The sequence below is a fragment of the Setaria italica genome, chromosome IX (assembly GCF_000263155.2).
Source record: "Setaria italica strain Yugu1 chromosome IX, Setaria_italica_v2.0, whole genome shotgun sequence".
Classification (NCBI taxonomy): Eukaryota; Viridiplantae; Streptophyta; class Magnoliopsida; order Poales; family Poaceae; genus Setaria; species Setaria italica.
The window spans coordinates 39,196,917-39,209,628 of record NC_028458.1 but is presented as its reverse complement, the minus strand read 5'-3'; the positions used below and the strand labels follow the sequence as shown (position 1 = coordinate 39,209,628).

Below are 12,712 nucleotides of genomic sequence, written 5' to 3'. Positions count from 1 at the left end.
GGCTCGGCACCAAGATCCGTGGCGCCGAGCTTTGGCGCCACGGATCTTGGCGCGGAGGCTCGGCTCCCAGGGATCTTGGCGCCGAGCCTCCGCACCACGTCAGCCGGCGCCCGCCACGATCAAGAGGCGGGGCGTGGGGACCTTGGCGCCAGGATGGCTGGCGCCAAGACGTTATACCTTGGCGCCAGCCAGCCTGGCGCCGAGCCAAGGGTCCATTTTCGGAATTGGTTTCGCCAGGGGCCTATTTGTGAAATTTTTTCGCAAAAAGGGCCAAAAAACAAAAAAGTCGGCCCCGGTCCCCAGGCAACTGGAAGCAAAACGGCGTCTCACGTAGCTGCGGCTAGCTCGCTTCAGAGCTCGGGGTCAGAGAGGTTTGCAGTGCAGGACACGAGACGTGCGCCCGCAATCTGGAACATGTGACGTGGTAGACGATGTGTTTCTCTCCGGCTTTGCGGAATCATTGGAACACGTCCCCGTGTTTGCCTATGTGGGTCTCCGCGAATATGGAGGATTGGAGGGAATCCGACGCTTTGGCGGAGCTAGGTATTGGCAAGGTGGGCCACGGCTCCCCGTTGTCTACGCAGATTTCTAAACCCTGATATACAGTGCAAGTTCCTGAGTTATAACGTTGTCAGGGATAGATCCCTGGAAGGAAGAAGACGTACTTCTACTATAATTTTCCTGTAATCCTACTAGGACTCGTACCTTGTAATTCTACTATGATTCCTCCTTATAACCGACTAGTGATCTCACCCCCTTCGTATATAAAGGAGGTCAGGGGTACCTAGATCGGCAGAACCACCTCAAGCCTAGACCAATATAGGCTCAACTCATACCTCAACACGCACAGGCACGATGTACGACACTCCAAACAGGATGTAGGGTATTACGCTACTCTGACGGCTCAGACCTGTATAAATCCGTTTCTTGTGTTCTCACTTTTATCTTCAAATTTCAGGTCTGTCAATCCCCCACCAATCTACTACCTCGGGATACCTCTCGGTAAGTTGCCGGGTATAAAACACCGACACACGCATATCAAGATTCAAACTTTATAATCTTTGACCAATAATTTGACTACTAATTTTTTAATTTGACTATTAATTTTTTATTTTTATAATGTAAACTTTACATGGTTGGATTCGTAATGAAATATACTCTCTACAATGATTATAAGTTTATAACCATAAACAATATTAAACAATATAGTATAAGATAAATGAATGGTCAAAATGATATTTATAGGACCGTGCCAAGTCATGTCATGTCTTATAGATATAGATGGAGAGAGTAGCAGCTAGCAGGTCAAGTCATGCATGTTTAACTCTAGCAAGCCCACGTTACCATAAAATCTCCTTGCAGTAAGCACAGCAAGTAGCACGCCGGCACACAATCCATTGGAAATCTCCATTTTGACTCTTTGCACTACATTCTTTTCTTCATCAACGTCCAACCTTACAGCTGCTAGTCTCCTTGACGTCTTTCCATTTTTTTCCGATACGGCTTTCCTCTCGCTAACTGCCACTCTCTACGACCGATGCGTGCCCGTCGCTGGCCTTCACCCTTCCACCGCTCCGAGCTCGCGCCGACCTCCACCCTTCCACCTGATAGCTGAGATAACTGTGTAACAACCGGATAGCTCCGCCACCAACCAAAGGGTGCAGCTCGGTTGAGGTCGATCTCGCCGAGCGCCACTGACACATGGGGAGGCAGGCACCGCACGTGACCGATTTGAGTGGGGACAGGCAGCTTTGGGCGCCGTGGGGTTCCGCTTGGTAATCCTACCGTGTTTTTTCTTTTGTTTTTCTTTCTGGCGCCCTGCTTATCCTGCCCACCCCCATCTGCCTCTCTGACCCTTTTGCCGTCCTGTGTTCGCCGTTCAGTACTACTCCTACATCGCATATTCGCATGTCACGTACAAAGCTGATGCGCTACGAATCGAACCGGCTATTCCTCGTTGCTTTCGCCTCGCGATCACGCTCGATATGGTCTCCTCTGGCTACTCGAGTTCCAGACGATTCAAACAAAAGCGAGGCACGTTGCGCTCCCTTCCGAAAGCATCATCAACGACCTGCATCTGCAGTTCTGCACTGCGTGCATGATGCGTGCTGGATGCGCTTTACCCCACACAAACGAGGCCACAAGAACACGAGCCGAGTAACTAAAAACAAAGCATCACGGGCGCTTGGAGGCCATCATCGCTTTTGTCGCCAGGATTCCTAACCCGATCCACGGATCACAAGCCCGGCTCGTACTAAAGCTTGCCGTCCTCATGCTAATTGAGTACACTAATTAACCATATGCTCAGTTATTCACCTTCCAATGCTTTATTGACCGAAAGGCAGAGTACTGGGTAGCAAGATGCATGACTATGCTCGATCGAAACTAGTACGCGTCGCCGTTGTACACATCAAACTCGAGTCCTCGAACAGTCGAACTATCCTCCGGTGAGCATTCTGAGCGCAGTTCGCCGACAAAGTCATGTGCCTCGCATGCCGTCTACTACTCTACTCCAATCTTTGCCAAAATCTTCGATTCCTCCGTCCTCCCGAACCTTCACGTGCGCTGCGTGTGTTTCTTAGAGGACGCGCGCGATGGATTCATTTTCAGATCAAAGAAAGGCGCGGCGCTTGCAAATAACTGGGCCTGCGGCCGTCCGCCTGGATTGGGGAAGGCCCAAGCCCGTGTTCGCTCACATTGAAAAGGATCCGATCCAAGAGCCTACTAATTTGTATGGGCCGAGCTGCTTCGAGTACGCACGTCTCTCGGCTGCGGGCGGGCTGCGGCCTTCTTTTGGTGGGCGGACGTTGCGCCGTGTCAGTATCAGTATCGCACCGATGCGCGTACGCGGATACAGCATTTTCTCAAAAATCCTGATACACGGATATGTTTCAGCATTTTTTAATGAATGAATAATAATGGATAACAAAGTTCATAGTAATACTTGCATTTATAGAGAACGTTGCCTCCACGACGTCGGCATGAAAAAGGACGCGGAAGCGCCGAACCTGCTTGGATATTCCCAGGAGCCCCAAACCCCAAACCCCAAACCACCCCGGCCGCCACGCTGAAACACCGTCTCATACGCCACGGAATTTCCAAGTTCCCATTCAAGTTTCTCGCGACCTTTTCCCCCCCCCCCCCCCCTCAGTCCACTACGTACCACGCGTTGAAGTCGATCCCCATGCCATGGAAGCTTCCAAATGCGCGTCTCCCACGTACAGGTCGTACACCGGCAGGCGTCAGCTAGCAGTAGTAGTACTATATAAACACACGGCCACGGCCACCATGTTCTGCAGCAACGTACGTAGCAGCAATCGAGAAAAGCACAGTACTACTGATCTGAGAAGCTGCTTCTACTGCTACTAGCCATCTCTGCAAGCTCACCGCCCGGTGATCCATCAGCAAGCGAGGAAGCAGATCGAGGACATGGTTGCCGCGCCGTCGTCGTCGTCGCCGAGCGAGTTCGGCTCGCTGTTCGCCGCGTTCGACAAGGACGCCGACGGCAGGATCTCGGCGGCCGAGCTGCGGCTCTGCATGGGGGCGGCGTTGGGCGAGGACGTGGCGGCCAAGGACGCCGAGGCGCTGGTAGCCTCGGCGGACGCGGACGGCGACGGGCTGCTGGACGGGGACGAGTTCGCGCGCCTGGTGCGCGCGCAGGCGGGGGACGGGGATGACGAGGAGGAGGAGAGGCGCAGGGGGCTCGAGGCGGCGTTCGGCATGTACGCGGCGGAGGGCGAGGGGGCGCGGATGCGCATCACGCCCGCCAGCCTGAAGCGGATGCTCGGCAGGCTCGGCGCGCACCGGGAGGTCGACGACTGCCGCGCCATGATCCGCAGGTTCGACCTCGACGGCGACGGGGTGCTCAGCTTCGACGAGTTCGAGATCATGATGAGCGCCTGAATTGAAGAGGGGATCCCATGGACGGATTGCGCTTCCTCTTGCCGGCTATATACAGTCTGTAGATGCTGCTGATTGGTGTAATGACGATGTAGGCTGTTCTTACACATAGTTCATTCATTCATTCATTTGTTAGAAGATAGAACTAGACTAGATGGTGCCCCGCTTCGCTAGCTGCGGGAGGCCAAATTGCCAACTCCCTTCTCTTGAAAGCAATTGTCATTGTCAACTCCCTTGGGTTCCTCTTTCACCATAGTTTTTCAATCATTGCAAACAAAAAAAGTGACAAAGATAACTGTAACAAAATGAGAAAGTACGCAAGCGACCCCCATCGGTGTCCAACAAGTCGGTCTGGCCGGACATCAGGAACGGGCTCATCAGAATGAATTGTTCGTGGGAGAAAAAATGTTGCGGGAGTAAAAATTCAGAACTTGCTCACCTGAGTCAAGAAATGTTCGTTCATCGTGGGGTGGTGTGGGTCGACGGAGAAGAAGAAAGCCCACGTCAACGTTGGAGGAACATGGTGGGGTGACAGCCCAACAAACGCTGGGGACATGTTTCTCTTCGGAATTGTTTGCAGCCCAACAGCGCTGAGAGAGAGAGAATCTGCAAATGAAATAGTGAGCACACAAAGAATTTGCTGTCACCGAGAAAACAGTTTCTCAAGAATCTGAAACATATTTTCTAAAGCGGAACATTTTTTATGAAGCTAGAATTTTTTTTCCTTGAACGGAACATTTATTTTCTTCAACAAGATATTCCAATCTCGACATTCCCACATTGAACTGACGAATGTGCAAAATATTTCTCGGACGCACTAGAACCAGCCGCATGTTCCTTAGGTGGCACATCAAACATTCAAACTTGTCTTTCTCTTTTGGCAATGCATTCGGAGCTTGAGGCCGGCAAACTGCATCGGCATGCCATGACTTGGATGCTGTTTTCAATCATTGCTCCAATAATTGTTCTCCATCTAAACTCTGCACTGCACCACGGGAGATACTACGAGGGAAGAAAATCTCTGGCGCATTTCTACATCGAGTAGCATATCTTGCATGCAGATTTCGCCATCGATCTGTCATCTATGGCTGGACTTGAATAAGGCCCAGTATATATATAGTAACTGCAACAAAATAAATCCCTTTTTATAGCAGTAATTAAATCCGTTTTAATCCACCAACCGAAAAAGCGTGATCTACCCACACACATCGATCCAAGCCCAACCATCCCGCCGCCGGGGTCGCCTGCATTGAAGAAGAGCGCCGTCACGATCTGCTGACTGCTGCTGCTGTTATTCGTGTCGTCACCGCGTCCTCGCTTTTTCAGGCGTGCACGCTTTTCGGCTGCACGCACGCACACGGCACACGTACGCGTCGCAGGCCCTCATCAGGCGCCGTCACATCCCATCCCATCCGTTACAAGTGCGCAGGCTCGCGAGTTGCTTCTCCAGTTCTCCTCCTCCTTCCTGCCGGACCGTCCGGCCTCCTCTCTTGTCCGTTCCTGCGCTCTCGGGTTCCTCTAGCGCCGCGCCATGGCGCCTCGGCGGCGCCGGGCGTGGCCTGCGGCTGCTGCCGTCGTTACGGCCGTGGTCACCGCGGCGGCGGCCGTCGTCTTCGCGGCCCAGGCCGCGGACATGGTCCAGGAGAGGCTGACGGTGGGCATGACGATCGTCGCCGACGCCGCGTTCACGGGGGCAGGCAAGTCCGCGTCGCGCGTCCGTTTTATTACTCCCCTTCTTTCCCGTGGCGATGTCCGATGTTTGTGTGCCAGCCCGCGACGTCATCCGCTGCGTTTCCTTCCTTTCTACTGCTCACAGTGTGCCTCGACGGGAGCCCACCGGCGTACCACCTGCACCGCGGCTCCGGCGCCGGCGCGCGCAGCTGGCTGCTCCAGTTCGAGGGCGGCGGCTGGTGCAACGACGTGCGGTCGTGCGCCGAGAGGGCCGGGACGCGCCGAGGGTCCACCCACCTCATGACCAAGGTCGAGGTCTTCTCCGGCATCCTCAGCAACCTCCCGGCCATGAATCCAGGTACGAGCTCAGTCACCAATCTTCTCACCTCCCCTCTGAAATCTGAATTTTACTTTGAAACTAGAGAAAGTAAACTTCAGATTGCTGAGTCCCTATGCCCCCATGCATTCATGTTTGGACGTGATCGAGCGTAAACTGTCTTGCCAAGTTGCCATTCACTCGAGATCTCTTGCTTAGCTAATTCGTCGGCAGCAATCGACGCATGCTCCCCTTCATGATTGAACAGCTTGCTTTTGCAAAAGGTGACAGCGATGCGGCAATCGCAGATTCACAAACGGGTAGGTAGCACGAACAGTTCTGCTTTAATCTAGGTCCGTGCATTTCCCTCTCGCGAATTCAAGCTCATGATCCTACAAAAATCATTTCGTGGGGTGGCTGGCATAAGATGCACAGTGCCTCTGCTTCTGGCCCACGTACATCTGTTTCAGGCCCACGTACATCTGTTTCAGGCCCACCGCAAAATTCTTCCGGTTCAGGAGAGCTGAATGCAAATTTGGACTCATTTATAAAATGTAAAACTCCAATCATGATCATGAATCTTCTAGTAGCCATTTCTACATATAAAGTTTCTTCTAGGGGCTTCAGGTGTACTCTACAGTTAATAGCTAGCATGTCTGCCACTGTTGATTTCTTTTGTCACAGCTCAAGTCTTCATCCTTTTGTAGATTTATTTTATTTTCTGTTGCCACATAGTGACAGGCCTACTTTACAGATAAACTTTATGCTTTCCAGTTTAGCTTGAAATTCTTTTATTTGCAGAAATGTGAATTATCAAAGCTTTTCATCATATTTGGCAAAATTAGGCATGCATGTTAACACCATGTTAGCAAAAATGTTGAACAGATTTTTACAACTGGAACCGTGTGAAGCTACGTTATTGCGATGGTGGGTCCTTCTCGGGTGATTCAGCATACATAAATGACGTATGGTTCTCAAGCTGACATAAACCAAGCCCTAAGTTACCATGTGTAATTTTTTTTTGAAACGAAAAAAATAATTACACATGAGTTTTCTAAAGTCTGCGGCATTTTGCTCACTGTTTGGTGTTTGCCATTTTTCAGTCCTCAGTCCTCTACTTCAGAGGTCAGAGAATATGGGATGCTATTATCACTGACCTACTACAGAAGGGACTAGCGAAAGCTGAAAATGTATTTTCTCCAAAAATATTGATTGTTTCACTAAGTGTAAATCTGAAATTCACTTCTTTTATGCTTTCAAATCTTGGGTTTGCGTACTTCAGGTACTGCTCTCAGGTTGTTCAGCAGGAGGCCTAGCTACATTCTTCCACTGCGACAGCCTCAAGGAGCGTCTTGGAGGAGCTACCACGGTGAAATGCCTGAGTGATGCGGGATTTTTCCTTGATCTGTAACATTGGAGGCCTAGCAAAACAAAAATTCATTATAGCTACCTGTTTATTGGAGCAAATATGTAAAAGAACTCTGATGTCCATTTTTTTCCAGGAATGATATTTCTGGCATCAACAATATAAGGCAATTCTTTAGCAGCCTAGTCTCCGTGCAGGTTTGTGACTTTCAATCTTCACTGGCTCTTGTCAAATTGTATTTGAGAATATTCAATAAATGTGTCATAGCATGAGCTGTTCTGTAGGGAGTTCAGAAGAATTTGAACAAAGATTGCCAGAATTCAACAGACTATCCATACCTGGTATATGTTCTTGAGATTCTTAGTTTCCCTTCAGGATACTAACTGAAATGTGGGCAAGTCTAGGTCTAATCCTTGTTAACTATCTATGCAGTGTTTTTTTCCGCAATATGCACTTCCATACATTAGAACCCCATATTTCATCTTGAATTCAGCTTATGACGTGTATCAGGTAAAAAAAGGACTTGAATAAATTCTTTTTACTTGAAATAAACTGGTACTATTTTCAGCAGAGTGACAAGTAACAATGCTGGTTTGAACTTCCTTGGACAGTTCCATCACATTTTCGTGCCACCTTCATCTGATCCTAGGGGACAGTGGAGCCGCTGTAAGATGGATCCTGGTGCATGCAGCACATCCCAAATTGCAACCCTCCAAGGTTACCATTCTATCAATCAAGTTTTTGCCTTCAGGAAATTCAGTCTAAACTGTTTTCCTCAGAGTGTCCAGATTCAAATTACATTGAACAAACATGTTTGAGGTTCTTGATTGATGTTATTGCCTTCAGGCCAATATTCAGATTTTGAATTTGTTTGCAGGACTGAGAAATGCAATGTTGACATCTCTGAAACAGATTGAAGGCGAACCAGAGGCAGGGATGTTCATAAACTCTTGCTTTGCACATTGCCAGAGTGAGCTGCAAGACACATGGTTTGCACCAGATTCCCCAATGATACATGATAGGGTAATTGTAATTTACAAGATCAAAGCTGTATGCATAACTGAAAGTACATTTTCTTATTAGCCATAGATGGAGCTTTGGTTAACATGATAGAGTTTCAGAAAATTGCAGAGGTGATAGGCGATTGGTACTTTGAAAGAGATGCTGCCAAGGAGATTGACTGTGCCTATCCTTGTGATTCAACTTGTCACAACCTTATACCATCTGATCAGGTTGGTTTCTTACGATAAAAGTGTTTTGAACAAAACAACACCACTGTTTTAGTAGCTCTTCAAGCAAAAAAGAGGAACTGATACATAATGCCTCATTGATTATAGGAATTGAGGATGTATTAGAAGTTTGCAGATGATTATGCTCACTTCTGATCATACTAAACAACGTTACAAAGTAAGTGCAGTTCACTGCAGAATCAACATATTATATTGCATCAGGTATCAGGTGAATTGTGAAAAATAAAAACTAGTTCATATTCTACTTGCCTTTTACGCATTAAAGACCATCCATTATTTGTCCCTATCTTGATATGCATCAATAAAGATTCAAAACACGATGAAATATCAAAGAACCATGTTGCAGCCTAATCAAGACAAATATCTGTCTTGCACTAAAAGTATTCCTTACTTCCTCTCTGTGCAGGATGGAATCTCAGGTGCTCAAAGTGGACACCAATTCTGCAGCATTAGAATTTGTCGACAAATGATTATTTACATGTGTATATTGCTCATTGCATTACAATTCATTTGACAAGAATGAATAAAATTCATTCGCCATACCAGTTTACTAGTCAATGATACACGGGCTGTAGCATGACGTGTGGCCCTGATTTCTCCACCAAATTCAATTTTGGGCTTTAAGATGGCAACCCGAACTACTAAATTAATCAATTTGCGTGGCAATGACGTGGTGTGCCAAAAAATTTTTGGCCGTGACGGATTTTGGCAAGTTTTTTTTTGCCATAAAAACAGCAGCACCTGCTGCTGCTTCGTTTTGGAGGTTTATCCTCATTTGGGGTTACGTCGCTTTGACAAGAGAAAGAAAACATGGGCTGGAGGGATTATGAAAGCACGAGAAGGTGTTGCTGTATATTGTTGACTTGTCGATTATTAGATGCGTAGAGCTCTTGGATATGCATGCTGGTAATATTACAATATCAATATTATTTTTGTGACAAAAAACTTCAGAATAATTTGGTACTTTTAAATACGAATATAATATACCAATTTTGTATCCAAATCTTATATATTCATAGAGTACTTGTTGATCAAAGACTTTTCCTAACGACAAAAGTGATGTTATCATATTCGTCAGGGGCAGATCTTAGTTGAGACCCAAGGTGGGCAATGCCTCCCCTGCCCTAATGTAATCTTCATTGAATAAACAGTAATTTTGCTACTGTTCCTGGGTGTTGGAAGCTTAATTATCTGAACTGCCCCTCTTGTTGGATGAAGCTCCGCCTCTGGTATTCGTATTTAAAAATACTTATGATTATAACATTGTATCATATAAACAAAACATTAATAGAGTAATGGTTGTCAAACCTTTGTCCTAACGAAACGAAATGTGACTATTTTACAACTGAAGTCCTAGATATGGGTAAATGAAACAATGCTTGCTTGTGGGCTGTGACTGTATATTACAAACAAGGAGTTTGATTATATGCTTCTTAGGACTTAACTTGCGCTGCTTCCATGGTTGATGCATCATCTCTCCACTGCCCTTCTATCTTACAAGTTGCACTAATGTTAACATACTTTTTATGCCAGCTTAAATGGCATTAGAGCAGAATATATCATTCCACCAAATGTTAAATCGGACTGATTTGCTCTTGGTTGAAACTAACCACATGTAAACTAGACTAAACAAACAAACGCATCTTATGCGAGATACTCCCTCCGTCCCAAATTACTATTCGTTTTGGCTTTTCTAGGTATATAGCTTTTGCTATGTATCTAGACATAATATATATTTTGGTGCATAGTAAAAGCTATGTATTTAGAAAAGCCAAAACGAATAGTAATTTGGGACGGAGAGAGTACAAAGTCTAATGTTATAATGTTTCAATTGGTTTTGCAAGATGCACATGTTTCAACTAGCTAGGCCAGTACTGAACAACAACAACTTAACAAGATCAAGCTAATCTCAGTTATCCTACACCTAGCTTAACCTGACATCAAGGGAAGAAGTCTTAGACACCCATCTTGCCGCCTACGGACAATCACTCTGATCAATGGCGGGGAAGAACCAGAAGGAGTCACCGGTGGTTAACTGGCCTGGCCGCTGCGGCACCGTCTTCCTCATCACCAACTGATCATCATCCAGTCCAGCTCCGAGCCGCGATTCCGTCCAGAACCAAGGTTGCTCACCTCCATCACAAAAGTTCAAGCCCATGTGCAGGACCGTCGACCTCCACGGCTGGCGCACCACCAAAACCGTGCCAGGCGAGCGGCCCGCGGCGGCCGACGCCGGCACGACCGCGGAGCACCCACGGCCCAGCAGCAACACATTGTCGCCGAGGCCACTCGCGGGCGTGCGCACCCACAGCCTGGCGTCCCAGTTGAGTCTGTAGAGCCCGAGGCGCTTGTGGTGATCGTCCGAGACCACGAGGAGGACGTGGCCGAGCGACTCGACAAGGTAGTGGCGCCACCTGATCTCCCCCTGCGGGAGCGCGAACGACGCGTCCCGGCGCTCGACCCTGGGCTCCGCGGCGGCGAGGTCGGCGCGCCAGACCTTCCTCCGCTCGTCCATGAGGTACACCGTGGCTCCGACGGAGACGAGGTCGCTGCAGGCCGTGTCGAAGCGGAACCCCTGGGCGCGCAGCGTGGCCCAGTCCCCGCCGAGGGCGGGGCGGCAGTACTTGACGACCCTGTCCGTGGCGACCACGAGGAAGCACGCCGGGTCGGCGAGCGAGGCCGTCATGACGGCGTGGAAGCCCTCGGCGGGGTCCTGCCCGAACGGCCACGACATGACCACCTCCGCCGCGGTGATGGGGTTGAGGACCACGAGCCGGCGCGGCGGGTCCGAGGCGGCAAGGACGAGCCACCCGCCGCGGCTCGCGACGTAGCGGTAGGACGCCGGGACCGGGTACGCGTAGGACCTCCCGCCGGGGATGTCATAGAAGACTCGGCGCTGCGGGGAGCCGGGGGCGGCCGGGGCGGGTCCGCTCGCGGCGGGCGGTGGGAGCATGAGCCACGGGAAGGGCGGGGGCGCCCGGCCGATGAGGCGGCAGGAGCGGCGCCAGGCGCGATTGACGACGCGGTGGGCGAGGTGGTCGGCGAAGCGGATGTGGGGCGCCAGCGCGGCGATGATGTCGTCGCCCTTCAGGCGGTCGGGGCGATCCCTAGCGCTCCCGGGGTTGGGCGGCGGCGCCGCCGCCATCACCGCGCGGCGCGACGGCGGGGCCCGCATGGAACACGATGCGGCGGCGATTTCGACGGGCTTCGTCTCCGCGCCGGTCTTCGAGCCGCTCGTGCGTGCGTGCCCTCTTTTATTCGCGCGGCGGTGCCGGCAGATGATGGGGCACCTGCATCGCGGCGTCGGCTATGGCTCTCCCAGCATTAACTGATTTCGATCTGTAGATATGCAAGGCCTAGGTTGCGGATACGCTGGGGATTAATGCATGCTGGGCTGCCTCTATATATACGTTTAAAACGCGGATATTTTCTCCGATCCAGCTGGATTTTCGAGGAAATTCTGGGGAATTCCTGTAAATTTCGTGGATTGCGTTGCCAGTGGGGGCATGTTGTTATGATTTGTGAAACTCTGATTTGATTGGTGGCTGGAATCTTGACCCAAATCATACCATTACATGTCGCACAGTTCGCTGCATGGACCCAATCAGGTGGCGTGCATCTGGCATTGATCGAGCCAATTAAGCTGTGGACACATGCCAATTTTTTCCCTTATTTGGGAAATTATTGAAATCTGCTACTACTAGTATTCACTTGCATTCATTAGCTGAGGAAATTTTGAACCGTTACATACCATTCACACTAAGGCATTATAAACTTAAAATAACCTTTATTGTGTTCTAGAAACAAAACACTAGTACAGAATTGGGCTTTAATCCCGGTTGGTAGGGTGCAAATATCCCGAAAATGCATCCGGGATAAACCAACCGGGACAAAAGGGGGGGTCTTTTATCCCGGGTCACTCAACCGGGACAAAAGACCCCCTTTTATCCCGGTTGTACCAACCGGGATAAAAGGGTCGAGAGCGCCGACGCTGCAAAAAAAAAATTCCCGAGCTCCCAGGCAGGCCCCCCCACACGCGCACGTCGCAAGTCACAAGTCATGCGATTTTTCACGCGAAATATGCGCGTGTGCAGTTCGTGGGATTCGAACCCACAACCTACAGCCTCGCGCGTAGCTTCCTTACCATCCCACCTACACACCACATCTAACTATGTAGGGGATACTATCCTTTTGTATTAACTCGTGGGG

General features: G+C 49.5%; 3 protein-coding genes across 6 annotated transcripts; 2 read left to right on the top strand and 1 right to left on the bottom strand.

Moving 5' to 3' along the window:
- Window positions 1-3,308: 3,308 nt before the first annotated feature.
- On the top strand, window positions 3,309-4,229 carry LOC101785913 (putative calcium-binding protein CML19). Its single transcript, XM_004983687.2, has one exon. It carries the CDS (start codon window positions 3,430-3,432, stop codon window positions 3,901-3,903), a length of 474 nt encoding a protein of 157 aa, XP_004983744.1. The 5' UTR covers window positions 3,309-3,429; the 3' UTR covers window positions 3,904-4,229.
- A 1,025-nt stretch (window positions 4,230-5,254) lies between these two features.
- LOC101784710 (pectin acetylesterase 9) lies at window positions 5,255-9,169 on the top strand. Of its 4 annotated transcripts, none has more exons than XM_012848817.3 (13): window positions 5,264-5,597; window positions 5,717-5,929; window positions 6,773-6,852; window positions 6,991-7,077; window positions 7,170-7,294; window positions 7,390-7,450; window positions 7,538-7,594; window positions 7,686-7,763; window positions 7,865-7,970; window positions 8,131-8,276; window positions 8,375-8,485; window positions 8,591-8,704; window positions 8,910-9,169. In XM_012848817.3, exons 1-12 carry the CDS (start codon window positions 5,432-5,434, stop codon window positions 8,606-8,608), a joined length of 1,248 nt encoding a protein of 415 aa, XP_012704271.1. In that variant the 5' UTR covers window positions 5,264-5,431; the 3' UTR covers window positions 8,609-8,704; window positions 8,910-9,169. The 4 variants fall into 4 exon arrangements, with proteins under 4 accessions (XP_022678499.1, XP_004983743.1, XP_012704271.1 ...); XM_012848816.3 differs by having other exon boundaries at window positions 5,265-5,597; window positions 8,591-8,660; XM_004983686.4 differs by lacking the exon at window positions 8,910-9,169 and having other exon boundaries at window positions 5,261-5,597; window positions 8,385-8,485; window positions 8,591-8,611.
- A 1,298-nt stretch (window positions 9,170-10,467) lies between these two features.
- On the bottom strand, window positions 10,468-11,648 carry LOC101760972. Its single transcript, XM_004986775.2, has one exon. The coding sequence runs from the start codon at window positions 11,646-11,648 to the stop codon at window positions 10,479-10,481; it is 1,170 nt and encodes a 389-aa protein (XP_004986832.1). The 3' UTR covers window positions 10,468-10,478.
- Between the last annotated feature and the right edge of the window lie 1,064 nt (window positions 11,649-12,712).